General features: G+C 52.6%; 11 protein-coding genes across 11 annotated transcripts; 5 read left to right on the forward strand and 6 right to left on the reverse strand.

Moving 5' to 3' along the window:
- Nucleotides 1-750: 750 nt before the first annotated feature.
- Nucleotides 751-2341, forward strand: N7510_006698 (glycosyl hydrolase family 15; the record flags this gene model as incomplete). The annotated part of the gene is made up of 4 exons (XM_056978623.1): nucleotides 751-976; nucleotides 1029-1413; nucleotides 1767-1838; nucleotides 1930-2341. 4 exons carry the CDS (start codon nucleotides 751-753, stop codon nucleotides 2339-2341), a joined length of 1095 nt encoding a protein of 364 aa, XP_056831666.1.
- Nucleotides 2342-2537: 196 nt separating this feature from the next.
- On the forward strand, nucleotides 2538-4020 carry N7510_006699 (uncharacterized protein; the record flags this gene model as incomplete). Its single annotated transcript, XM_056978624.1, has 4 exons — nucleotides 2538-2703; nucleotides 2756-2853; nucleotides 2908-3168; nucleotides 3229-4020. The coding sequence occupies 4 exons, from the start codon at nucleotides 2538-2540 to the stop codon at nucleotides 4018-4020; spliced, it is 1317 nt and encodes a 438-aa protein (XP_056831667.1).
- Nucleotides 4021-4135: 115 nt separating this feature from the next.
- Nucleotides 4136-6656, reverse strand: N7510_006700 (beta-glucosidase; the record flags this gene model as incomplete). Its single annotated transcript, XM_056978625.1, has 6 exons — nucleotides 4136-5435; nucleotides 5492-5654; nucleotides 5705-5954; nucleotides 6001-6223; nucleotides 6277-6329; nucleotides 6378-6656. The coding sequence occupies 6 exons, from the start codon at nucleotides 6654-6656 to the stop codon at nucleotides 4136-4138; spliced, it is 2268 nt and encodes a 755-aa protein (XP_056831668.1).
- A 1594-nt stretch (nucleotides 6657-8250) lies between these two features.
- Nucleotides 8251-9577, forward strand: N7510_006701 (NADH:flavin oxidoreductase/NADH oxidase; the record flags this gene model as incomplete). The annotated part of the gene is made up of 2 exons (XM_056978626.1): nucleotides 8251-8421; nucleotides 8477-9577. 2 exons carry the CDS (start codon nucleotides 8251-8253, stop codon nucleotides 9575-9577), a joined length of 1272 nt encoding a protein of 423 aa, XP_056831669.1.
- Nucleotides 9578-10222: 645 nt separating this feature from the next.
- Nucleotides 10223-10524, reverse strand: N7510_006702 (uncharacterized protein; the record flags this gene model as incomplete). The annotated part of the gene is made up of 2 exons (XM_056978627.1): nucleotides 10223-10412; nucleotides 10496-10524. The coding sequence occupies 2 exons, from the start codon at nucleotides 10522-10524 to the stop codon at nucleotides 10223-10225; spliced, it is 219 nt and encodes a 72-aa protein (XP_056831670.1).
- N7510_006703 (sugar porter family MFS transporter) lies at nucleotides 10505-12380 on the forward strand (the record flags this gene model as incomplete). Its single annotated transcript, XM_056978628.1, has 7 exons — nucleotides 10505-10529; nucleotides 10582-10633; nucleotides 10700-10775; nucleotides 10831-11507; nucleotides 11558-11594; nucleotides 11668-11958; nucleotides 12006-12380. The coding sequence occupies 7 exons, from the start codon at nucleotides 10505-10507 to the stop codon at nucleotides 12378-12380; spliced, it is 1533 nt and encodes a 510-aa protein (XP_056831671.1).
- A 315-nt stretch (nucleotides 12381-12695) lies between these two features.
- Nucleotides 12696-14953, reverse strand: N7510_006704 (uncharacterized protein; the record flags this gene model as incomplete). The annotated part of the gene is made up of 4 exons (XM_056978629.1): nucleotides 12696-13376; nucleotides 13430-14096; nucleotides 14148-14521; nucleotides 14588-14953. 4 exons carry the CDS (start codon nucleotides 14951-14953, stop codon nucleotides 12696-12698), a joined length of 2088 nt encoding a protein of 695 aa, XP_056831672.1.
- Nucleotides 14954-15465: 512 nt separating this feature from the next.
- N7510_006705 (Major facilitator superfamily domain general substrate transporter) lies at nucleotides 15466-17041 on the reverse strand (the record flags this gene model as incomplete). The annotated part of the gene is made up of 4 exons (XM_056978630.1): nucleotides 15466-15813; nucleotides 15875-16234; nucleotides 16285-16686; nucleotides 16817-17041. The coding sequence occupies 4 exons, from the start codon at nucleotides 17039-17041 to the stop codon at nucleotides 15466-15468; spliced, it is 1335 nt and encodes a 444-aa protein (XP_056831673.1).
- Nucleotides 17042-17439: 398 nt separating this feature from the next.
- Nucleotides 17440-20334, forward strand: N7510_006706 (Concanavalin A-like lectin/glucanase subgroup; the record flags this gene model as incomplete). Its single annotated transcript, XM_056978631.1, has 6 exons — nucleotides 17440-17841; nucleotides 17895-18351; nucleotides 18399-18572; nucleotides 18625-19090; nucleotides 19412-19563; nucleotides 19616-20334. The coding sequence occupies 6 exons, from the start codon at nucleotides 17440-17442 to the stop codon at nucleotides 20332-20334; spliced, it is 2370 nt and encodes a 789-aa protein (XP_056831674.1).
- A 379-nt stretch (nucleotides 20335-20713) lies between these two features.
- Nucleotides 20714-22582, reverse strand: N7510_006707 (uncharacterized protein; the record flags this gene model as incomplete). Its single annotated transcript, XM_056978632.1, has 1 exon — nucleotides 20714-22582. The coding sequence occupies one exon, from the start codon at nucleotides 22580-22582 to the stop codon at nucleotides 20714-20716; it is 1869 nt and encodes a 622-aa protein (XP_056831675.1).
- Nucleotides 22583-22968: 386 nt separating this feature from the next.
- On the reverse strand, nucleotides 22969-24322 carry N7510_006708 (histidinol dehydrogenase family protein; the record flags this gene model as incomplete). The annotated part of the gene is made up of 2 exons (XM_056978633.1): nucleotides 22969-23908; nucleotides 23961-24322. 2 exons carry the CDS (start codon nucleotides 24320-24322, stop codon nucleotides 22969-22971), a joined length of 1302 nt encoding a protein of 433 aa, XP_056831676.1.
- Nucleotides 24323-25041: the final 719 nt, after the last annotated feature.

A 25041-nucleotide genomic window follows, 5' to 3' on the forward strand; every position in this document is an offset into this window, starting at 1 on the left:
CATGAATCGTTCCAGGCATTGCTCTGGTTATGTGCGTGATGCCCACGTGAAGGCCGTTATGAACTTGAATTCAGACTCGGTCGGCCCGATCACCCAGGTCCATGTTAGGTTCTTTCCGGTCATTATTATTATATTCATGTTTCAAAGAGGAAGGTTCAATACCCATGTTAGACTGAATTGTTGCTTTATTATTAATTTTTTTAAATATACTTTTGGTTATTACTCTTAAGATGTGAGTATGTTCTTCGTGTTTCCGGTCATTAGATTGCTTTTTCGTTGAAATAGAATATCACATCATTAGAGGCGCTAGGGCTATACATTTTCATACTTTTTCTTGTCTCCATTTCTTTTCCATCTCCTGTGCAGCAAATATTATAGGGAACATTCAAGTTTATTGGAGACATCCTTTTCCCTCTAGCGTCCATCGACAGGGGCCCTCGGTCCGGTTTTTTACTGAGCAATCGCTGGATACTCTCACCCTCTTTCCAACTCGATGCTATCTTAACCCTGAGGCAGCCAATGCCAGCCCTAGAGGGTGTGCCGCTCGTTTACCCTGATGGCGTTATCTCCGAAAGATCAGTCCTGACGATCGGCATGGCACGATCCAATAGTAACCAAAGACCGCGCAGACATCCAGCCGTAATGTTTCATAGATGGTGGAACCCCATGAAGAGGGGAGCTGCGATTATTCATAATATAAATAGCCAGTTAAACCCGGATGTATCAACCAGCATCACCTGTCTATACATCATGCTGTTTTCTAATAGTGTGGCGATCGCAGCCCTCGTGCCGTCCGTCATGGCATCGGCGCTGCGACCGGTTCATCCTCAGCAAGCGGACCTGAGCCGTGTTTCTCAATCAGAGTCTCCCATTGCACTTCAGAGTGTGCTGAGAAACATCGGTGCGAATGGATCTGATGTGGCTGAAGCCTCCGCCGGCGTCGTGGTAGCCTCTCCGTCTACTTCAAACCCGGACTGTATGTTTGCATAAGGTAGTACAGTGCCTCGTACGAAACTAACAAGATCCAGACTTCTATACCTGGACCCGAGATGCAGCTGTGACCTTTAGCATGATAGTTGAACGGTTTCTGGCTGGTGATAATTCCCTAGATCCACTTATCCACCAGTACATTGTCGCTCAAGCCAAGCCGCAGACAATCCCTAACCCATCCGGGGACCTCTCGCACGGCACTGGACTTGGCGAGCCAAAATTCTATGCTAATATCACAGCGTTCCTGGGTTCCTGGGGCCGCTCTCAATGGGATGGACCGGCTCTGCGAGCGTCCACTCTCACTGCCTATAGCAAACACCTGATGGCTGCCGGGCAGCAGTCGGTGGTGCAATCGAATATCTGGCCTGTTGTGCACGATCTGTCTTACGTCGCCGAATACTGGAACCAGGCTGGGTTTGATCTGTGAGAGGAAATAGAGGGCTCTTCTTTCTTTACAATCGCCGCGCAACATCGCGCATTAGTGGAGGGCGGTGCTTTTGCTGCAGCGCTCGGCCAATCGTGTGATGGTTGTGACTCGCAGGCCCCGCAGGTCCTTTGCTTCCTCCAAGACTTTTGGAATGGTACAGCTGTGATCTCCAACCTGGCCGCGAACGACGGCCGCTCAGGTCTGGATGCGAACTCGTTGCTCAGCTCGATCTACATCTTCGACCCTGCAGCGCGTTGCAATGATACCACATTTCAGCCCTGCTCTGCACGTGCTCTCTCAAACCACAGCTAGTCGTCGACTCTTTTCGCTCTCTCTACGGGATCAACAGTAGAAAGGCTGCCGGGACTACCATTGCCACCGGCCGCTATGCAGAAGATACCTATCAGGGCGGAAACCCATGGTGAGCTTATCATATCACCTTCCTGGCCCAGTAATTTGCTGACACATGTACTACATATAGGTATCTAAGCACACTAGCCGCCGCGGAGCAGTTATACGACGCTGTGTACCAATGGAAAAGACAAGGGTCACTTTCTATCACAGAGACAAGCCTTCCATTCTTTCAAGACCTTGTCTCGTCTGCTGCCACCGGAAACTACTCCAGCTCTTCCACCACCTGTCACGAAGGCTGTTCAGGCGTATGCAGACGGATTCGTCTCTGTGGTGCAGCAGTACATCCCCAACAACGGGACTCTATCTGAACAGTTCAGCCGCGACAACGGCACTCCAACCTCCGCACGGGATCTCACCTGGTCTTACGCGTCGTTTTTGACTGCTGTCGCCCGCCGTGGTGGCAGTGTGCCAAGCTCCTGGGGATTATCGCGGGCCAACAAAGTGCCCACTCTGTGCCAGCGGGGCACCGCCACTGGAACCTATGTTACGCCGACTGTCACATCTTGGTAGATGAACCTTAAGAGCCAAAACCAATTGGACAGAGTTAAAAAGACTTTCTTTTGCTTCAGCATGACTCATAGCGTAACCTGCTGGGGAGTGACCCACATGAGTCCGGTTATTCCTGGCACACTGCGGCGGAAAAAGAGAAAAGAAAAACTTTTCAACACGAAGAATCATCAGCTACTGGCCATCGGTGAAATCTACAATGGAGTTAGAGTCTCTCAATCTGAATGAGCCTGAGCGCAGCTGGGAAGATCAGGCTCTTTTTCACTTGTCACACCAAGAAGGAACTCAGCTCCCCCAGGTGGACGGTGGCAAAGATGCCTGGCTGTTTCTAGCGGCCGGCTTCATCATCGAGGGTCTTACCTGGGGTATGTTTGTCCATAGCCGCGCGTAACTTCGGACCAGTGCTAAGGTTTTTAGGCTTTGCTTTTTCATACGGCGTCTTCCAGGACTACTATTCCACAGTCGACGCGTTCCGCGATTCGGGGAACATCGCCGCTATCGGCACCTGTGCATTGGTGATTTGCGCATCTCGCCATTTTGCCTTATAAAACTGGCTAAGAAAGATTTAGGGAATTTCTTACTTATCGGCACCATTGGACTTTGCATTACTCCTAGGTGTGCCTCGATTTCGTCGACTGGCCACCCCGGTGGGCTTCCTGATTATGTGCTTGGCTCTAGCGCTGAGCTCGTTCTCCCAAACTACGACACATCTCATTCTCTCTCAAGGAGTGGCCTATGGACTAGGTGCTGGACTGGCATATTCGCCCGTTATTCTTTTCATGAATGAGTGGTTTGTCAAACGGCGGGGGCTTGCCTTTGGGACCTTGTGGGTATGTTTTTATCATCCTGTATCATCCTGATATCTGCACCGTGCCAACTCAATGCTCTAGGCAGGAACTGGCATGTCTGGCATTATCTTTCCAATCACACTTCAATGGCTGCTCGGTGAATATGGATTCCGCACAACACTTCGCATATGCTCAGTCGTCCTCTTTCTCCTGGTAATGCCACTGCTCTATTTCGTCAAGCCACGCCTTCCAGTCACAGCCGAGTCTGCCAGCACTATTCGACCTTTTGACTTGAGCTTTATCTGGACTCGGTCGTTCCTCATCTACCAGGTGTGCAATATCGTGGAAGCATTGGGATTTTTCCTGCCTACTGTCTACCTTCCCACCCAGGCTCGGTCCTTAGGGGTCACTAGCCAGTTGGCTTCGCTCACTGTGATCTTGTTCAATCTGGCATCCATGGTGGGCTGTATCTTCATGGGCATGCTGGTGGACCGCTACCGCGCAACAACCTGCATCCTCGTCTCCAGCATCGGCAGCGGCCTCTCGGTGTTTCTTCTCTGGGGATTCAGCGTGTCATTAGCACCACTTTATGTTTTCTGCATAGGGTATGGCTTCTTTGCCGGCTCGTGGTCATCCACCTGGCCTGCCATCACGCGAGAAACACAACAGCTGAAGCAACTGGCAGATCCGGCGATGGTGCTGGGGATTCTGGAGGCCGGTCGCGGCATCGGCAATATCGCGAGCGGGTTCTTAAGCGAATCACTCATCTCCAGCAGGCCTTTAAGTAGTGCGTACGCCTTCGGGGGTACCTACGGAAGCCTTATTATCTTCACGGGTGTTACGTCTCTTTTTGGTGGTGCTTGCGTCCTGGCACGACCGTTTAAATGGATCTGACTCAACAAAGCCTGAAATTACTCGCTAGCATGGTAGTAGAGTGTTAATATGAACGATGCCGCCTTCCATATCATTTCTCTGAAATGAAATCTCCTCCCTTTTTCGAGAGAGTGCCCTAGATGGTAAATGTACTCTCGAGGGGCAATTCCCGACTCGAGTGGCCAAGCCAGATCTTGTAGGTTCCGCGCTGCAGAGCCCATTGCTGAACTTCCACGTCCCAAGCACTCAAATCTCTTCGGGTCAGCGAGAAAGAGACAGTCTTTCTCTTTCCGGTTGCTATTGTTACCTTCTCGAATCCACGCAGTTGGCGAACCGGTCCGTTTGGAATCCCGACATAGAGCTGTGCGACTTCATCCCCGTCCACGCTGCCCGTATTGTGCACAACCGCAGTGACTGTGATAAGCTCGTCCCACAGGTGTGGGTTGCCACCTTGCATGACCGTCGCTGAAGGTGGGTACTGTGATGATGGCCGGTCTGTCTTGCGCAGGCTCAGATCTGAATACTCGAAAGTTGTGTAGGACAGGCCATAGCCAAATTCAAACCGCGGAGAAATATTCTTCTCATCGAACGCTCGATAATCAATGAACTGACCCTCGCTAAAGTCAGATTGCGGGAACAGCCAGTATTTGCCTTCTGGCTCCGAGGGACGAAGCAGAGACCTGTAGTCATCCGCCCTCTTAGCCACCGTGTACGGCAGACGACCAGACGGATTAGCCCTGCCATAGAGGAGATCAACCAGGGCTCTTCCGGTATTTTGACCAGGCAAGTGGGCAAACATGACTGCGGTAACGTTTTCATGTTCAATCCACTCATCAACCAACCGAATTCCAGCATTGTGAATAACCACCACTGTATTTGAGCACTTGCCAGCCACATTAGTGATTAAAGTATCGCTGTAACTGTCACTCAGCCCCGGACGGTCCCAGCCCTCAGTGGAATAGGCATTGACAAAAACCAAGCATACGTCGGTTGTCGTGTCGACATCGGGATCTTGGGAATCAAAGTTCCACATGACGGAGCTACCGTCGGAATATGCTTGTTGTTGAATAGCACCCAGGGGGGTATCAACGTAAGCGGCTGAATTCAAGCCAGAACCTCCTCCAACATATAATGTACTGTTCTGTGTTGCCTGGGCAGAGGAAGAGGAGATTCCTGCAGGTTGCGTATCCAGAAAATCTGGGCCATGGGAATCATAACCAAAGACTGACACGAGCCTGGGAGACTTCAAGGGTAATGCATTGTTTGTGTTTTTGACCAAGACATGACCCTCGATGGCACCTTGGAGCAGAATTGGCTTGGAATCGGGCGATTTGCCAATAATTCTCTGATGCGCAGCAGTCACATCCACGGGCATTCCAATACCTGGATGGGGAATACGTTTTTCCTGGTCCAGTTGGTACCAAGTCGCCATAATTCTATATGAAGCTTGTTTAGCAAGTGTTGCGATCCTTGTGTAGAGGAAATTCATTACCTGGTCACCATATCATCTAGCCTAGAGGCTGTCATGGATCCATTGGAGATGGCAGTAGTCAAGTTATTACCCCACATCGTCGATTCAGGCATGACCATATCCAACCCAGCATTGGCCGAGGCGATGCCAGCCCACTGTGCGCCCCAATCCGTCATCACATATCCTATCAAAATCAGTCCATTGATCAGGCTATCACCAGAGACTAGTTCAAACCTTGAAATCCGAGCTCAGTCTTCAAAAGGCCGTTCATTGTCTTGCTGTTCTGGCAGCCATAGGAGTTGTTGATGCGCTGGTACGAACACATAACCGATGCAGTACCAGCCAGCACAGCATCCTGAAACGGCCAGAGGTACAGTTCATGCATCGTCTTGTCGTCGAGGTTCGAGCTGACTGATTGCACATACTCACCCTGTGCGTTGTCTCCGGGGTATCGATTTGTCTCTTGTTCATTCGCAATGAAATGCTGCCATTGTGAACAAGAGTGCATATTGCTGGTCTTTGAATCATACCTTGGTACAAGTCCCAACCCCCGAAGACTGTGCGCCTTGGACAGTCTGATATACTAGCGCACCGCTCAGGTACGGATCATCCGAGAAGCCTTCCCAATTGCGTCCGCCCTCAGCGACACGACCAAGCGGCCCGGCAACGGGTCCCAGCATCATATTGACACCTTTTCGAGCAAATTCAGCTCCCATGTGGATTGCTCGCTGTCTTGCTAATGCTTTGTTCCAGCTAAAGGTCGTTGTCAGTGCCTACTTGACAAAGGACAGGAAATGCCTTCATACCTCGCTCCGACATGGATTCCACTGGGCCAGCTGCTAACATAGTCGGTATTTCTCTGTTCACATTAGTTCGTAGCCTGAGAGAGAAGCATGTCACTACAAACCAGGCCATTCCCAGCATCCGACATACACATCCCAGGAAAGCCCAACCGCTCAATGGGCGGGATATTCCCAGAGCAGCCATTGTCGGTGGCGTATCCTGCGGTCAAGTTCAGCTTCTCTGCTGGGGTGAGCTTATCCACAAATTCTCTAGCCTTTTGGTAGGCAGATGCCCAGGATCCAGAGCCGGTTCCCTCCGCTGGACAACTCCAATCAGCCTCGCTGGTGCAAAATAAGAGGGGGTATTGCCCTACGTGATGGATAGACTGGCGGAGACTGGCCATAGAAATAAGTATCACTGGTAATGTTTTCAGCGTGAGTGACCGAGGACAAAGACAAGCTGAACAGTAGCCCCAACGCGCAGGTTGTGATTCCCATAATGATGGTTGAATCAGTACCGATCTGTCTATCTTGGTACTCAGGCCACTCAATTTATAGTACGGGGTCTCGGGGGTGGCTATGAGCACAATCGCGACTCATCAATTTGACTTCGACGTCACCTTCCCCCTCTCTGCTCGGATTGAATTGGCCCAGGCTAATATCGGCTCTTGATCTGGCACCAGCCATGTCGTAGCGGCCCAAGTGGGGGATGATGCTGCGTCGAATCTGCTGGCGAGATTCTTGCAGGGGCACCACCATGTCGTCCAGAGCAGGGTCGCGCCTGTGGTGCACATTCCATCGCCAACAGGGCCCAGTCGGGCAACGCGCACGCTGATCCAGCTTGCCGAGGGAGCCGTGCCATGTGTGACATCGTTGTGTATCAGCACGATGTCGTATGCTCTGTGCCAGACACAGACGTTTGTTTGTTTGTTTGTTTTTTTGCGCTGTGCTTTACTGCAATAATCATCCACCCCTGGCGGAGCCACCCGCTTCCCCCGCTTCTTCACAGATTGACGACGCTGTGGGGCTCAGGGTTGGCCATGGGTGGTGATGGTCGGTTGTACCTGCTTCAAAAGAGGGTGTCTCCTTGTCTAAACAGCGTCGACAAAGGTGGATGGCGTTGTTGAAGCCTAACACGGTGAAAATAACAGTAGCCATATTGACTAGTATCTTAGCGAGTCGCACCACCTTGACTCAAGTCGATCATGCGAGCGAGTGTTCCCACGAAAGGAGAGCGATAATAGATGGTTGCACTCACTGCTAATTGACGCTACTTCTGCAATGGGATTTTCACGGTTTTTATGGCTGCCTTCAATCTGTGACTTGTGGGATGTTGCAGAGGCCTTTACTGGGATGTCTGACAAGGAACCAGCTCTCTTTCGTCCATTATGACCGGGCGTTATCAACCCCTAATCTATAGCCAGTTCTGGTCAGTAATTGTATATATTGGACAACCACTGCTGCAATGTATGTAGTTGGCCTGGATGGTTGAAAACAAACTCCGAAACCCTCACACAGATTCTAAGAGCTATAACATCTATACCTTAAGCCTGTGCTATCTGTTTACTCTATTGACAACCACAGAGTACCTAGGTAGCCTTTGCATTACCTTAGTACCAAATTATTACCTTAGTACGGTGGGAGGGAAATTGGGTGCAGAACCCAAATAGGAAATCATCCCAAATTGGTGTTCACGTGACCGGTCCAATAACCTTCCGTCTCGGGGACTTACGCGATTCGTCATCAAGGAGTGTAAGTCTCCTGAGAATTTTCTTTCGGAGTGTTCCTGTGAGAACCATACAATACTAAGCTTGACCCAGTATACGACCCGCAATTTTCCATTCGGAAGTCATGGCGATTCGTCTCGACCGGGTTGGCGGATCAAATGTATTTCAAAGCAGGACGGTGGGCTCAACAAGCTCCCGGTGATATGTAAACCGCGCCGAAGAAGCTGCTAATTATGTGGGTTCATCTTCTTTCACCATTCCGACTATCGACATGGCCTTGCCTGACGTGGATAACCGCCCTGCTGAGGGCATCTCATATTTCACGCCGGCGCAGATTCCTGCGGCCGGCTCTGCAGCCCGTCCGCAGTCCAATGGCCAAGAGCCCCCTAAGCTCTTTCAGCCCTTCACTATCCGCGGTGTAACTTTTCCAAACCGCATTGGCGTAAGCAGTCAAACATGCATTATGAGAAATGACCGTCGGCTAACACATGCAAAAGCTGTCCCCGCTGTGCCAGTACTCGGCGCAAGATGGTTCCATGACAGACTGGCATCTAGCTCATCTAGGCGGAATCGCCCAGCGCGGCGCAGGATTCCTCATGATTGAGGCCACGGCCGTCCTGCCAGAGGGACGGATCACGCCCCAGGACTTGGGGTTGTGGAAAGACGAGCAAGTTCTACCGATGAAGCGTACCATCGAGTTTGCCCATAGCCAGGGCCAAATTATTGGCGTGCAGATTGCCCACGCAGGTCGCAAAGCGAGCACCATTGCTCCTTGGCTCTCCGGCGCTGTTATTGCGACCGAGCAGGTGGGCGGCTGGCCAGACCAGGTGAAAGGCCCGAGCGATGTGCCCTTCGCAGCCTCATTCCCACAACCGAAGGCGATGAGCAAGTCGGACATTGAAGAATTTAAGGCCGCCTGGGTGGCTGCCGTCCGGCGCGCGGTGGCCGCTGGGGCCGATTTTGTGGAAATTCACAACGCCCACGGCTATCTCTTGTCCTCTTTCCTGCACCCCTCTGCCAACCGCCGGACCGATGAGTATGGCGGTACCTTTGAGAACCGAATTCGTCTGACCTTGGAGATCGCAAAATTGACTCGGGACGCGGTGGGGCCGTCGGTACCAGTCTTCCTGCGCGTGTCTGCCACGGACTGGCTGGAGAACAGCCTGCCAAATGAACCTGGCTGGCGCTCTGAGGACACAGTCCGCTTAGCCGAAGCGCTTGCTGCCCAGGGCGCTATCGACCTCCTGGATATCAGCACCGGTGGCATCCACGAAGCGCAGAAAGTCACGTCGGGGCCCGGCTTCCAAGCGCCGTTTGCCATTGCCGTCAAGAAGGCGGTAGGAGACAGGCTGGCGGTTGCTGCCGTGGGCACCATTGACTCCGCCCATTTGGGAAACAAGCTTTTGGAGGAGGACGGGCTGGATTTTTCTTTGGTCGGTCGCGGCTTCCAGCGCGATCCTGCCATCGTATGGACTTGGGCGGCTCAGCTGGGCGTCGAAATCGCCATGGCAAACCAGATCCGCTGGGGCTTTGGGCGGCGGCGTGATGGTCAGCCCTATCTCAAGACGAACACCGTCAAAGGTTCCATTTTCGATTGATGAGTCATGTACACTGTTTGCAACTGGATCTGCATCCTAGATGATAGACAATACAATTCATATACGTACATATATGGGGATGTTTTTACTGGAACGTCATTAAAGGGGACGGGAATGAGCTATCGGTAAGCCGATCCAGACGCGGGCCGGCTGTGTGTGGCGCTCTAGACCAATTTCGTGCATAGAATCACCATCATCAGTTTCGAGTATCAGACAGGCCCGGTGAAAACTCGGTAAAAAAGCTAGTAGCCAACAGGCGCCGGAATCCTCTATCTTTTCTATCATGCGGACTTCGTCAATGGGACAGGGACCGCTGACAACTTCACCTACCCCAACAATGGTTATAATTTATTTCGTGAAACGTGTAGAACGAACTGTGGATATAAATCTACCGTGCACTACCTCCGTCTTTCATATCCTGCGCTTTGAAAAGGGTTTTGCTACGCTCGATCTTCTTTCTTTTCGTTCCCGTGCTCTCTCCTGGTGACAAGCGGACACAACAAGTCGCCATCCTTGCTCCACGAGGGCCGTCTTCTACTGCTCCTCCCACACTTTCAAAGTGGATCCTCGCCATCCCGCGCGAGACCTTCCGGCCCGATCACAATTTAACCGAGCAAATTCAACCGAGCAAATCCACCGATTAGCCTAGTCTCCGCCAATGACGCGACGGTGTACTCCTCCCCGGGATCCTGCTCCACGCTCCTCCGCATTCGCGCCTGTCGATCGATTCCGCTCATACGGCTGTGCCTTGGCCTCGGAGTGGTACGATGACGTGCCGAACGGCCGCGTCGTCGCCTGCAGAGCGCAATAGTTGGCCCGATATGGAGCTCCACATCTATGCCGATTTCACTATATATACGGTTCTCCGTCGTGCGTCCACATTGTATTAACAGCTGCAGGTAGGGTCATTTGGGTCACTTCGCAATCATGTATCGCATCACCAACATCTACGGTATGTTTCCTTAAGCCTGGTTGCCACAAGAGACTGAGCTAATATGCTTCAGTCCTCGCTGCGTTCGGCACCATCGGTGGAGCCCTCTTCGGCTTCGATGTGAGGTATGAATCTCACCGTATCTTCTCTTATGAAACAGAAAGACAACTTGTCGCTAACGGTAAAACCAGTTCGATGAGCGCCTGGATTGGCGCAGAGCAATATATGGACTACTTCGGCTCCCCAAATTCAGATCTCCAAGGTGGAGTATGTCACGACCCCTCCAGTCTCTGAACACAGAGCTCATGCCGACACAAAACAGATCACTGCGTCTATGTCTGCTGGCTCCTTCGCCGGTGCTATCGGAGCAGGCTGGTTATCCGATCACCTTGGTCGGCGCTATGCCCTCATGATCGCCTCAGTGGTGTGGATTATCGGTGCAATGGTCCAGTGTAGCGCGCAAAGTGTCACCCATCTGGTAGCTGGCCGTGTGGTCAGCGGCCTTGCCGTCGGGGTCACCTCGTCACAGACATGCGTCTACTTGTCCGAATTGGCGCCGGCACGGATCCGCGGGCGCATCGTCGGCATGCAGCAATGGGCCATCGAATGGGGTATCCTGATCATGTTCCTGATTGCGTACGGCTGCCATGTTGGCCTGTCCGGCCCGTCGGCATTCCGCATTTGCTGGGGTGTGCAAGCGATCCCCGGTCTTGTTCTGTTCATCGCGCTCTTTTTCTTCCCCGAATCGCCTCGCTGGTTGGCCTCCAAGGAACGGTGGGAGGAGGCTCTACAAACCCTGGCGGATCTCCATGCCACGGGAAATCGTGATGATCCCGCTGTCCAAGTAGAGTTTGAGGAGGTTCAGCAGGCTGTCCATTTGGCTCATGAGGCTAAGGATCTTTCATTCCTGTCAATGTTTGGGCCTCGCGTCTGGAAACGCACTCTGTGCGGGATGTCAGTCCAGATGTGGCAGCAATTGCTCGGCGGAAACGTTGCCATGTATGTTCTCGTCCGTTTTCTGTGGTCTCAGTCCCTAACTCAGCTTCCAGGTACTATGTTGTATATATCTTCGAGATGGCTGGCATGGTATGTCTTTCTTTCCTTGTCTTTTTTGATTCCTCGGGATTTGGCTACTTTTGGAAGAAACTGACCTAGGCAGACCGGCAACACGACTCTCTGGTCATCCGCCATCCAATACGTGATTTTCCTGGTTACCACAGGCGTCATGCTTCCAATCATTGATCGCGTCGGTCGGAGATTGCTCCTGCTTGTTGGAGCCGTACTCTGCATGGCCATCCACTTTATCATTGCGGCGGTCATGGCCACCAAGGGCCATGCCGTGCCGGACGTAGACGGTAACTCGAATCTTACCTGGGAGATCAAGGGCTCTGCAGGCATGGCGGTTATTGCCTTCTCTTACATATTTACCGCTGTTTACGGACTTACCTGGGTATGTTGATCCTCGTGGTTGATTTCAGCTCCCACTGACCTCGACAGGCCCCTGCTGCGTGGATCTACGCTGCCGAAGTCTTTCCATTGAAATATCGTGCCAAAGGAGTTGGAATTTCAGCCGCCACCAACTGGATTTTCAACTTTGCACTCGCGTACTTTGTCGCCCCAGCTTTCCACAACATCCAATGGAAAACTTATATCATTTTCGGGGTCTTCTGTACCGTCATGACCTTCCAGGTTTTCTTCACATACCCAGAGACAATGGGTCGCACCCTTGAGGAGATTGATATGGTCTTTGACATGGATGTCAAGCCATGGAACACCAATGAAATCCATGATAAGTTTGGCGAGGAGATTGAACGACACATGGATAATAGTGGCAAGGATGCTGCTGGCGCCAGCCATGCAGAGGAAGTTTGAGATGCTAGGACAGATCGTAAGGACAGACCATCGCCGGTGATGAAGAACGCCATTTATATGAGTGAATCCAATTTTAGAATGTACGCTACGCGCCTGTATTTTGTAAACGCCCGTTTTTATATCTTCCTACCTTCATGTTTGCCCCCCTCCCCTTCTCTCTCTCTCTCTATCTGTGTGTGTATATGTGTATTACATTATTATGTGTACGTTTTAGGATGCTTGTTTGTGTAACGCTCTATGAGATCTATCTATCTCTATCTCTATTTTCTATCCTCACATGTCAAAAAGAAAATAGATACAAAACCAGAAATAAGTCTACAGTTTGCTCTTAGGCGGTTGGCTCTTGAGGAGTGCCTCATTCCACGGGTATGGGTCAAATACCAGATCATTGACCGGGTTCTCCTGGCTGGCACGGCGGAACAGGTCCTCATAGACCTTGCCGTCATACCGGCCCAGACTGCTATCAAGCTGCCAGTCAGGAATGGCCCAGGCATCGACCAAGCTGATGGCATGCGGTCTGATCTCGTCCAACAGCTTCATCACTGCCGTGGTGCGCGTGAGAGTGATTTGGCGCACCGTGACGGCACCTGACGAGAAGAATTCGGCGGCCTCACGCTCAAGGGTATGGAGCGCGTACAGGCGGAACAGTTGGTGCATCAAGGTCTTGGTCTCCGGGTCCAGGGATGCCGACAGCTCCGGGGAAGAGACGGACTCGTAGAAGTTCTTGACTACCAGGTACTGGGAGTGAGCGGTCGACAAGCGCCAGAAGTCAACCAGGAGGCTGTTCCACGAGCGCTTCTCGGCATCGCGATGCTTCAGCGCCTCGAATGTCAGATGGGCAGTCCGCCAGGCGAAGGCTGCTACAATATCCGCATCCTCCTCCAGCACGTCAAAGGAGGCTCCCTTCTCTCGTCGGTCGAGGTAGGTCTGGAGAATGCGGCTGGTGTCGTTGCCGGAAGGCTTTCCGCTCAAGACCGCACGAGCAGATTTCAACAGCTATGTTGCGGTGAGTTTCAGATCAGTCAGGGCAAGAGGGGGATTTTACGTACGTAGCGAGCGACCTGTTGGGTCAACATATAGTTGTCACCCTCCCAGGTCAACGTGGGCAGATAGTCTGCGTACCACGGCCCAATGCCGCTGTAACTGCTGTATCCGTGGCCTCCGCAGGCTCGACGGCAGATCTCCAGGCCTTCTCCGGCTGTGGTACTGGCCAGCGCCTTGAGACCGCACGACGTGGCGTGAAGATCGGCCAGTAAATCGGCCCCAGCGCGAAGCTCCTCCGGGCCAGCCCCGCGGGAATCCTGGCCCGGCGAGCTGGCTGCCTTCATGCGGTTTTGATTTTCCTGATACAATCGCATCATGCCGCGACCCGTGAAGTGTAACGCGTACATGGACGCCAGCAGTGGAAGCAGGCGGACCTGCACCATCTTGTAGTTAAGGACCTGGTTTTCGCCAGCATGGGCCTCGGCATCGCGGTCCTGGAACTGTCTCCGGACAGCACAGTACCGGGTCGCAATAGTCACACCGCGAGCGAGCACCCCGCCGGCCTGCAGCACAATGTTCGACCGTACCCATGTCAAGGTGCCATATACCAAGGATGGCAGAGCGGGCCTCACGTACTTTCCTGTGTCCTTGTCAATGCTGGAGAAGCGGGCCAGCATATTGACATGGGGGACTTTGACGTTGTTGAACAGCAGGAATCCGTTGTCCATAGTGCTGCGGACCTGTTAGCAAAATGGCGCTTAATCCTCTGACAGCGTTACTTACTTGTAGCCGAACTTGGGCCCAATATCTCCGACATAGACGTTCTCCAGCGGTTGATGGGTTTCTAGATCCCGGACCTGCACCACGAAGGGATGGGGACCAAAGTTCTTGCCACCAATGAACAGCTGAGCCATCACAACGGCATGGTTTGCCGTGCGACCCAGGGACCCAATCCACCACTTGGAAGCCGTCAGGGTTGGCGAGTGGATGGTAAAGGTCTTGTCCTCTGGGTTCCAGGTGGCGGTGGTCTCGAGACCACGCACGTTGGACCCGTGGCCTAATTCCGTCTGGGCATAGCAGCCAATGATCTGATACTTTTGGGCGCGCTCTAGGAAGAGCTTGTGCTGCTCCGGTGTTCCTTGCTCGCGGAGGGTGACCTATAGTGGGAGGAAGACACAGAGTCAGCGTGAAGTTGGCGGGGACCTATCCCGAATGTCACATACCAGGAACATGCTCGCGTGCAGCCCGTAGGGAGTGGGCTCGCCGATCAGATCATTGGCAGCATGGAGCTCCTCCATGGACCACTTGTGCTGCTCGGACAGCTGTTGCAGACGCTTGGCCTTGGCCAGGGACCGCTGGAGGCGCTCAACGCGGCCAAGCGAGTGGTTCTGGGACTTGTCAAAGACCTTTTCGGGCTGGAGCAGGGCCAGGAGCTTCTGCTGTCGCTGCAGGGCTTCCTTGGTGTGCAGCAACTCAGACAGCTTCGCGACGTTGACGTTTGACTGTGCGCGTTCCTGCTGGAGCAGCTCGGACCCCTGCGGGCCCGACGGCTTGAGGTCCTGGACCCAGGCGGGCGGCGGAGAGGGCATGGTGGGCGAAGGAGAGATCAAGAGGAACAATTGGAGAGAGCAGCAAAGGGAATGATGGGGATAATTGAGGGCGACCGGCAATACTTAATCCTGTTGTCCATAATAATGAGGGCGACTTAGGCCGAGGGACAAAAGTGGCTGCCGCATTAGGTAAGAGCCGAGGCTCAGCTGGGTCGGGAAACCCTCAGGCAGGGCCCGCCCGAAGACCGCCGAGCTCCTACGCAGTCGGCTCAGCCTGCCCCGGGGACAGCCCACCGAGATCGGCGAGACATGATGATTGTACTAGTTCTATCCTATGGCTATGATATGATGGTTACCTGGCCCCTATTTAGGTCGTCTCTGCTCCTCAGCACTCGCGTATTATGTCCTATTGTTTCCCCCCACGATGTATGTACTCCGTCCCATCCAAACAGGGAATTCACGGCACGTGAAGTCGGGATGATCTCATTCGGATCAGATAACAAGATCCCGAATGTAGTCAGGATTTCACATGCTAGCTCTAGTCTCGACTCCTACTCGCTGCGTGTCTCCTTCGACGCCCGTGGCAGTCCCAGCCAGGCCAAGAAGATGGCCCCCGAGAGCCCGATGATGAACGGCTGCAGTACGCCAACTCCCTTGGCCTGCGCGAGCGCACCAACGGCAAAAGGGAGGATGGCCGCCCCGCTACCTCCAAAGGCCGCGGCGAACCCGATGGAGCTGACATGCAAGTGACGCGGGAGCAGTTTGGTCACCATCACCACCGCGCCCGGAAACAGGGGACCGAGGAAGAACCCTTGCAGGGATACGGCCACCGCCGATGCATAGAACTGAGGCACCAGCCACAGCACTATCCCGAATGCCATCGAGCAGAGAATATAGGCCTTTCCCAGAACAATCGTCGTCAGTGATCGGGTCCCGGCTACCGGGGAGAGCGATACTCACCGCAATGGCAATTTTCTCTCCAACACGCGGCGTCACGAACCCCAGAAGAACTCGTCCGACTGTGATACCCAGCCAAAACCCGGTGGCCGTCATCCCGCTAGCAAAGCGACCGCCATGGCGAACACGGATCATAAATGTGACAATCCATCCGCCCAGCGCGACCTCAACTCCGACGTAACCCAACAGAAAGAGTGAACAGAGCCACGTCACGCGAGCCGACGGGCGTTGGAAGAGCGCCGTCCTGAGGCCTCCTTTCTTGCTGTCGCCGTGCGAGTGAATATTCGCGGCGCGGAAGACGGCCCCAGTGCAGTTCCAGAAACAAACGCCGCAGGCGACCAGCTCAATGGTCGCACATCCAATCTGATTCATTAACCACGGAGGCGACACAAAAACAGACGAAGACCACTCACCATGACAAAGTAATAATAGTACCAGGGCAGATTGGCTCGGGTAATCATCGACGTGGCCACTAACGGACTGAGAACAGCCCCAACCCCATAGACTCCGTGAAGGAGGCCCAGCAACTCATTCGCATTGGCCATGTTACCAATCCAGGCATTCCAGGCAGCGTCTTCCAGTCCATTCCCGAACCCGGCAAAGATGAACGAGATGACCAGAACCGGGTAGGGAGGGTGTACGCAGTTGACGATGTAGGCTAGGAGGTGACATCCCGGCCCAATCAGTCCCACGCCACGTTGACCAAGCGTGGTATGGATCCGCTGGTTGAGAAATGCCGCGAGAGTGTAGCCAACCAGAGGCGACAGGAAAACAAGCGATACCACTGTGTACGAGAGATTGTAGTACGTTTCTAGCTGCGAATGAGTGAGTCCTCGAACACGACTTAGTGCATAACAGAGGCGGATCTTACATATGGAATAAGAGCCTGCAATTATAGTTGGTGAGCAGTAGTCCGAGCCAGATCTTTTGGACAATGACACTCACACCGTAAGCGGAATCGTTGGCACCCATAACCAGAAAACTCCAGAAGGTGCACAAGGAACGGCAGGCGTTGCCACGAGACTGGTTCCATTTCTCCAGCGCAGGAAAGCTCTCCGAAGAATCGTGAGAGGCTAAGCCTGGCGGCAACTCAGCATCGCGGGGCAGAGCCTCCAGGGCAATATGGTTGGCATCGGGCACTTGCTCTTGCACGACACTGAGCGATGTCATGGCGGGGAAGTCCAGCAAAGATGCGATGTCTAAACTTGAGCCTGATGGGCTGGAGGAAGAAAACCCATCGATCACGGTGGAGGTCTCTTGGCGGACAGTTGCCCCGCGCCACAACGAGTTAATCGATGGTCGGCAGAACTTCGGGGTCGGATGAACCCGCTGATCTCCGGTTTCGTTGGAGGTCCTGGCGTTGTTGGAGCCTTAGGTTCGAAGCTGCGCATTCCAACAGGTGATAGAGCTGCCGAAGGAAATCCTATCAGCCATTATTATTCGAAGCCATGCGCCATGATCTTTTCTGAGAAAGATTATGATGGCCGTGTTTATCCACCAATCATGCGTGTAGGCCGCCCGGGGTATAAAGATCAAAGCAACCCGCCTGTCCCACGAGCTTCAAAGCCATGAGCTACACAAACCCTATCCTCCCGGGCTTCAATCCGGACCCATCCATTGTTCGCGTCGACCGAGACTTCTTCTTGGTGACGTCAACGTTTGAATACTTCCCCGGCGCCCCCATCTATCACAGCCAAGATTTAATCCAGTGGAAATTGATCGGCCATGCATTAACGAGGCCCAGTCAACTCCAGATCCACACCCCAGAGCCCGGTGGGGGCGTGTGGGCGACCACGATACGATACCATCGCGGTGTATTCTATATAGTTGCCGCAAGCTTCCAGCGCTATCGCCCACAGCTGGACGACCGTGTATGGCCCCAGGGGTTCTACGTCAAGACCACGGATATTTGGGATGATACAACTTGGTCGGAACCTGTGTACTTCGATCAAGTCGGATTTGACCAAGATGTAGGTTACATCGCGTATATACCTCATCAACAGTGAGTTGACTGCGTTGCTAGCTCTTCTGGGACGATGATGGCACAGTATACCTCTCATCCACATACCGGAAATTGCAGCCCACACCCAATGCCAACCTCAAAGACTTTGCCATTCATATATGCACAGTCGATCTTTCTACTGGAAACTCGACGTCAGAGCCAAAATTGATCCGTGAATCGTCCTCGGGCGTCGCTGAGGGATCTCACATCTTCAAACGCGGCCGTTACTGGTACCTCTTCACCGCGGAAGGAGGAACCGAAAGTGGACACTGTGAATGGGTCAGTCGCAGTGAAACGGGTCCGTTTGGTCCATGGCATGTCGGGCCGAACAATCCCCTCTGGAATAATGGAGTAGAAGACGAAGTACAGAACACAGGCCATGCGGACCTGGTCGAAGATGCGCACGGACAGTGGTGGGCGGTCTTACTGGGAGTTCGACCTATGCGAATAGAAGGAACGTGGGAAGATTCTGTCCTGGGTATGCACCCTGACTCTCAATCGTGTCACGATACTAATTCCGTGCAGGCCGAGAGACCTTCCTGGCGCCTGTCGAGTGGAAGGACGACTGGCCCGTGATTAATGGTGGCCAGCACATCAGCCTTCAGTCAAAAGGCCCAGGCTTGTATCAATTCAATACGCCAGTCTCATGGAAAGATGACTTTTCATCTCCTCTGTTGCAGATGGGCTGGTATCGAAAAAGTGAGTTCTGAGATTCCTTTCGAAATCGAATCCCAAGCTCACCAAGTGCTAGATACTCCCTTCAAGACCGATTTTTCTCTCACAGAACGTCCGAATCACCTCCGGCTCTATGGGGGGCCATACCATCTTTCCGTGCCCGCCTGCCCAACGCTGTTCCTACGGAAACAAACGCATCCGTTCTGTACTTGGGAGACACAGCTGTCTTTCCTTCCCGTTTCTGAACACACCGAGGCCGGAACGGTGGTCTGGTGGAATTACTTCACATTTAGTAGCCTCGGCATTCGGGCTCAGGATGGCCGTCGTATCATTCGTTTTCAACCCTCCGAGGGCAATTCTGTCGAGTGCCACCTAGATCCCACCGCAGATGTCATTCTTGTGATCGAGTGTGGCCATCGCTATCAATTTGGATATCGTCTAGTGACGGAAAGCCACATTCACTGGATGGGTCAAGTGGCCAACCGGGATGCGACCAAGGCGCCACCTGTGGGCGCGCCTTTTACGGGGATGATGCTGGGCCTGTATGCGTTTGGTGAACGGCAACGTTGCTTGACCCCGGCCGACTTTGCTTACGCTGAGTTTCGATAGAAGCAGTTGCTATTCTGCGAATTTAATCAGTTTGGATGGTTACATGGCTCTAATTCCCAACTATAGGTAATGGGTTTAATAGATTTCATGGGTCAGGACCTGTAATTACAATACATTAACATAATCCTAATCTCCGACCTAAAACCCAATGACAAATCCATCTCGAGTGGAGACAACGCCCCCATTATTTCGCCCTCTCTCAAGATAAAAACGATCGGTGTGTCCACATCTTGACAGCCTGCTGACACCTCTAGTGCTGACACCATGCCTGAACATCCGCAATCACTGACCACGGAGCCGATCTTTGTGTCCGATGGTAGTGGAGAGACGGTCGACGACTGGTCCGGACTGGCAGATCCGCTAGAGCGCCGTCGACGCCAGAATCGGATCAACCAGAGAGCCCATCGTGAGTATTTTCGGTTCTTCGTAAGAAAAAACTGCATTGACCTTTTTTTAAGGGAAACGAAAGCGCGAACAAGCGAACCAAGACCCTCGCCCGAAAACCGTGGTGATATCCTCTTCCTCATCTGTGTCTGCTATCCAATCAACCGGGCAGCATGCCGTCGTTGTTCGAAATGGCAGAGACCAGATGATCGACTGCAATTTTGTGGCTGAAATGGCAGAACATTTACTACAAAACTTCGCTCAAGACGCATACCAGGGCTACTTGTTGGGATCTCCGACGTCCGATCACTTGTTGGTATTGACCAAGATCAACGTTTTTCGAGCATTGGCACACAATATGAATCTGATTGGTTGGTCAATGGAAATGATGAACGACGATGCGATATCACCCTTTAATATACCGATGCCGGGGCACTCTTTACCAGATCAGATCCCTTCCACACTGCAACCTACTCGACTTCAGAAAAGCGTGATACACCATCCGTGGTTGGATTTCTTTCCTCTGCCCAAAATGCGTGACAACCTGATAGAGGCCGGTGACGACTGGGACGACGAGCAGCTGTGCACCGACATCATGGGATTCTGGAACCAACCGGACAAGGATTCCGGGCTACTAGTCTGGGGAGAGCCCTGGGATGTGCGCAGTTGGGAAATGACCGAGTGGTTCTTGAAGAAGTGGCAGTGGGTTGTGCGCGGGTGTCCCGAGCTGATGAACTCGACCAATGCGTGGCGTGCGCGTCGGGGAGAGAAGTTGATTTTCCGCTATCTTTGATAATGTATCACCTAGAGAATAATGCTAATGGCTGATGATTTTGGAAGACAAGATGTAAATCGGAAATGCCGGCGTTACCAGATCCCCCGCTGCTAGATCCGCCGCTAATGCATGCTGCTGACGCGCTAACTGAGCCTAAATTGGCGCAACTATAGTCTTGGCCATTTGGTTTGAGCCAATGATATGGTAGCAATCCGTAGGATCACAATTGTGGGCGTTCTGTATAGTAATTACTGATAAATTACTATACTACTATTCCAGAAACCAACAACAATGCACGATGTCTAGTTTAACAAATCTCACTCCGAAATGCGGTCTTGTTCTATGTAACTTTTTCTATCCAGAATCATGTCTCATCTCAGTCATAGCACTGTTTCCTTCAAGTGACGTGCTCCTTCTCCTCTTCTTTAGGAATCCGAACCCAGAACAGTGTGATCAGTGCTCCAATGATCTCAGCCGCCAGTGCAAACCACCAGATTGCACGGAGCCCCTTCAGTCCAATATCACCATCAGGCCCCTGATCCACTTTGGTCCCAATGGCGCCCGCAACCGATGTCATGATTGCCGAACTGAGATTTTGCACGGTCACTAGCAGACTCCCCGCACTACCTTGATAGGACCGACGGACATTACTTGTAATGTAGATTGATGCGGCAGCGAACGATAGGTCAGGGCCGAAGGTAACAAGAGCCACTCCAGGGAGGGATAAGGCCCAATAAGTGGTACCTGCAGTCTGCGGCAAGAAAAATGCCGGACCAAGTGCAAAGGCCAGCATAGAGGCCAGATAGATGTAATGTCCCGGGATGACGTGAAGAGTACGACTCACAACCCAAGTTGCCAAAACCCCCACAATTGCGTTGGGAAGGAGGAAGAGTGCTACTGTCAGAGGGCTGGCATGCTGAATGCGGAGCCAGAACTGGATAGCGTAGAATTGCCACCCGCCAGAAAACGCTCCATATCCGAGGAAGTATGCCACCATAAGGGGTGTGAAGCCGGGAGTCTTCCATAGTCGGTTAGGAATCAAAGGGCGCGCAACCCAGTGTTCGACGAAGAAAAAGCCGACAAGGAGAAGAATTCCGACGACAGTCAAGGCATATGTATATGGAGTCCACATCGTGACTGATCCTTGGGTAAGACCGAACAGCAAGCAAACGCAGCCAGACACCGCGAAGGCGGCCCCGATATAATCGAACTCACGGAGGGTCGGAGCCTCAGTGCCGGCAATATCGGCCACTGGACGCAGGCGAGGGATCGTGCGATAGGCAGCAATCAGACACAGACCAGATAAGATGGCATTTGAGCCGAAGATCCAAGGAAGGTGTGCCTTCAGCGCACCGCCCTGAATTGCCCCGAGCCAGAAACCAAAGGGTGCAGTAGCCGACATGGCTGAGAAGACCCGGTTTTTCCGAAGTCCTGGGTTGTATACCCGACCGAGGATGCTCATAGATCCGGAGACAAGCACTCCAATGGATAGGCCTTGCATTGCACGGACTATGTAAAAGAGAATTGCGGTAGAAGGCTTGACCGAGAAGACGCCAACCACATTCCACAATGTCATCCAGCCAAAAGCCCCTACCATTAGTAACTTGGGCGGTGCCAAATCAGTAAGAGAGCCTGCCACCACAACAGAAAGACCATTGGCGGTGCTGAAAGATCCAATTAGCCAGGGAAGCTCGCTGTTGCTGATGGCCAACGCTCTTCTAAACTCTTCCTGGTTGACGGTGATATCCCCAAGAAGAAAGGCAAAAAATAAAAGTCCGGCCGAGCACACGAGAACAAAGATCACTTCAGAGGCCAAGCTGCCCAGTTCCGGTGGCACGCCCTGAGATTTCATTGGGGGCGGCGAGCCTGCTTCCTCTACCAGATTTGGCATCCGGGTAGGAGAATGATGCTTTACAGAACGGCGAGTTGTGCTCCGCTCACTGCGCCGGGATGGCATGGCATGAAGCTCGAAATGGTCTTCGGGAGTCCGGTCGACATTGGACAGCGTTCTAGAAAATGTTTCTAGCACTTCACCCATATGGGAATCTCGCCGAGTCCTTGACGTGAGGACTGTGTGCAGCTCAGTTGTGGCCACATCGTGAGAATTGCTCAGATGGGCGAATTCGTCAGACATTCTGCTGCTGGTTGTATCCAGGCTGTTCGACGGAGAGGGGGAACGACGAGAGTCAGTTGACCCCAAGTCATTCTGGTAGACATGGGTGCCGGTCTTGGTGCTGGCACCGTCTCTGTCTACGCCGGGTGTCATTCTGTTGTCGGGAAGCGTAGACTTAAACCCCCGTGAGGCTTTGCAATCGGTGCGGTCAAAGAGAAAATCGGATCATCGATAAAGAAGTAGATCGCGTTTTCCAAAACGCAGCAAAAGATTTACATGGAAGAAATTTTCCCATACGCTCTGTTGGCAAAATAATGGAGCAAAATGTGACTGTCGGTGGAGACCGAACGTCATTTGTAGGAAGCTTGTTGAAGCATTTGGCTAGATACCCGCCAACCACGGAAAATAGATTCCGACTAAGCAAGTCAATCAAACACAACAGAAGAAAGTACAAGACTACATATAGTTAGATAACTAGGACTACCCACATTATTGCCCCTCATTCTTCGTGGCTGGCTCACATAGGCTATGTTTTTGCCTTATATCCACTCGAACTTGTCATTTAAATACTGATGAGCGCGAACGTCTCCAGAACGCGCATGGCCCTCGAAGTTTTCTGCACGAGCTGCCCGGCCACAGAGACGCCCCAGCTCGCCACTCTCCTCGGGCGACGTCACTTCCTGATATGTAACCGTCTTCAAGTACTTTCCAACCCACAGGCCCCCAGTAAACCGTGCCGCCCCACGAGTTGGAAGGACGTGGTTGGTGCCGATGCACTTGTCGCCGTATGAAACGCACGTCTTCTCACCTAGGAAAAGCGCCCCGTAGTTGGACATCTTCTCCAGTGCTTCCCGTGGCATCTGCGTCAGAATCTGAACATGCTCAAACGCGAATTCATCCGCGAGCTTATAGGCTTGACCCAAGTCTTCGACGACAATGACCTCTCCTAGTCGGTCCCAGGACACCCCAGCAACGTCAGCAGTGGGAAGAATCTTGAGAAGACGGTCAACTTCCTGGATCGTTTTCTCACCCACGCTCTGCGAATTGGTGATCAGCACCGCGGGAGAATCAATGCCGTGCTCGGCTTGCGATAAGAGGTCGGTCGCAACTACAAATGGATCCGCGTGCTCATCGGCCACAATTAGAATCTCTGTTGGGCCGGCAGGGAGATCAATGCCTATTTCTACCCCAAACAGCTGGCGTTTCGCCTCCGCAACAAAGGCATTGCCCGGACCAGCAATGAAATCAACCTTCTTCATTGTTGATGTTCCTATAGCCATGGCCGCGATGGCCTGCACGCCACCCAGAAGGTAAATCTCATCCGCCCCTGCGTAGTGCATTGCCGCAACGGTGTTCGCGGGGATCTTTCCGGCGATCGGCGGCGTACAGGCGACTACATGAGGCACACCAGCGCATTTGGCTGTAAGAATCGTCATATGCGCCGATGCTAGAAGAGGATATCGACCGCCGGGAATATAGCTATCATTCATCAGTAATCATGTGAATTAAGCCACTGGGAGCCGAAACTCACGCGCCAACAGAGCTGATGGGGATATTCTTCTGTCCTAGATGTACTCCGGGGCGGATCTCCAGCTCAAAGTCCTTGAGCGATGCTTTCTGAGCCAGAGCAAAGACGCGCACATTCTCTTGGGCCTTCTTGATATCATCGATGATCTGCTGAGGCACAGTGGAAATGATTTGTTGTATCTCATCTTGTGAAAGCTTGAAGCTGCTGGGACTCCATTTGTCGAATTTCTCCGAGTAAGCTCTCACGGCGTCATCGCCTCTGGTACGAATATCGTCGATGACGGAACGAACTATGGCAGGCACATCCGTCACTGGAGCCGATCCAGGTCCGCTCCAGCGGTTTGGTTCTTTCAATCTCAGAACCATATTGCCGAATTGTAAAGTTGAAAGCAGGGACACTAGAGACCAGTCAACAGCGTATTATGATACGGTGTTACTCAAATGCAGAGCTTTTCTCTCCTAAATAATTCGCCGTGGAAAGCTTAGGAATAAATTCGGCCTCGGCTCCGATCCCGGTGCAAACCCCGCTCCCTCAATATGTAATGGGAACGTGGGGATACGATTTTACAACCGGAATGTGGGGGTCTGGTCACCAACCCAGACCGGAGTTCTAGCCAAAAGTTTCTTCTGGTTAAGAGCAGCTTGAGCAGGTTAGCCATCCACCGAACGGAGGCGGAAGCGGTTTAGGTCGTATGTCTTTCCTCTTTGCGTTTTCGTTCTCGGCATTCTGACTTGCGCAGATGCTTTGGGTGTGAGTATGTGACCTCTTCAGACCTGAAAGTCAATGGTTTAACAGACCTCCCCCAATCTTGATTTCATGGTGTTCCACCTTTTCGGGTGTATCAGGAAATGTACTTCATCCGAGCTCCAGATGCGCGATCTTTGGCTCTGAAATATCATAGTGGCAACGTCTACTGACGAAGTGGCAAGTCTGCAGTGCTCTGCTGCCAAGCCCTGCAAAAGTATTAAAAGATCGAACAGATAAACGTGTAGCTGAGACCAACAGCACAAGCCGTCATACAGAGGAGTATCTGTGCCGAGATGTTAAGAGTACTTCTGGATTAACTGTGCAGACCCGGTGTGTG

This window comes from Penicillium lagena (genome assembly GCF_028827675.1).
Source record: "Penicillium lagena strain IBT 129212 chromosome Unknown utg000005l_segment0_segment0, whole genome shotgun sequence".
Classification (NCBI taxonomy): domain Eukaryota; kingdom Fungi; phylum Ascomycota; class Eurotiomycetes; order Eurotiales; family Aspergillaceae; genus Penicillium; species Penicillium lagena.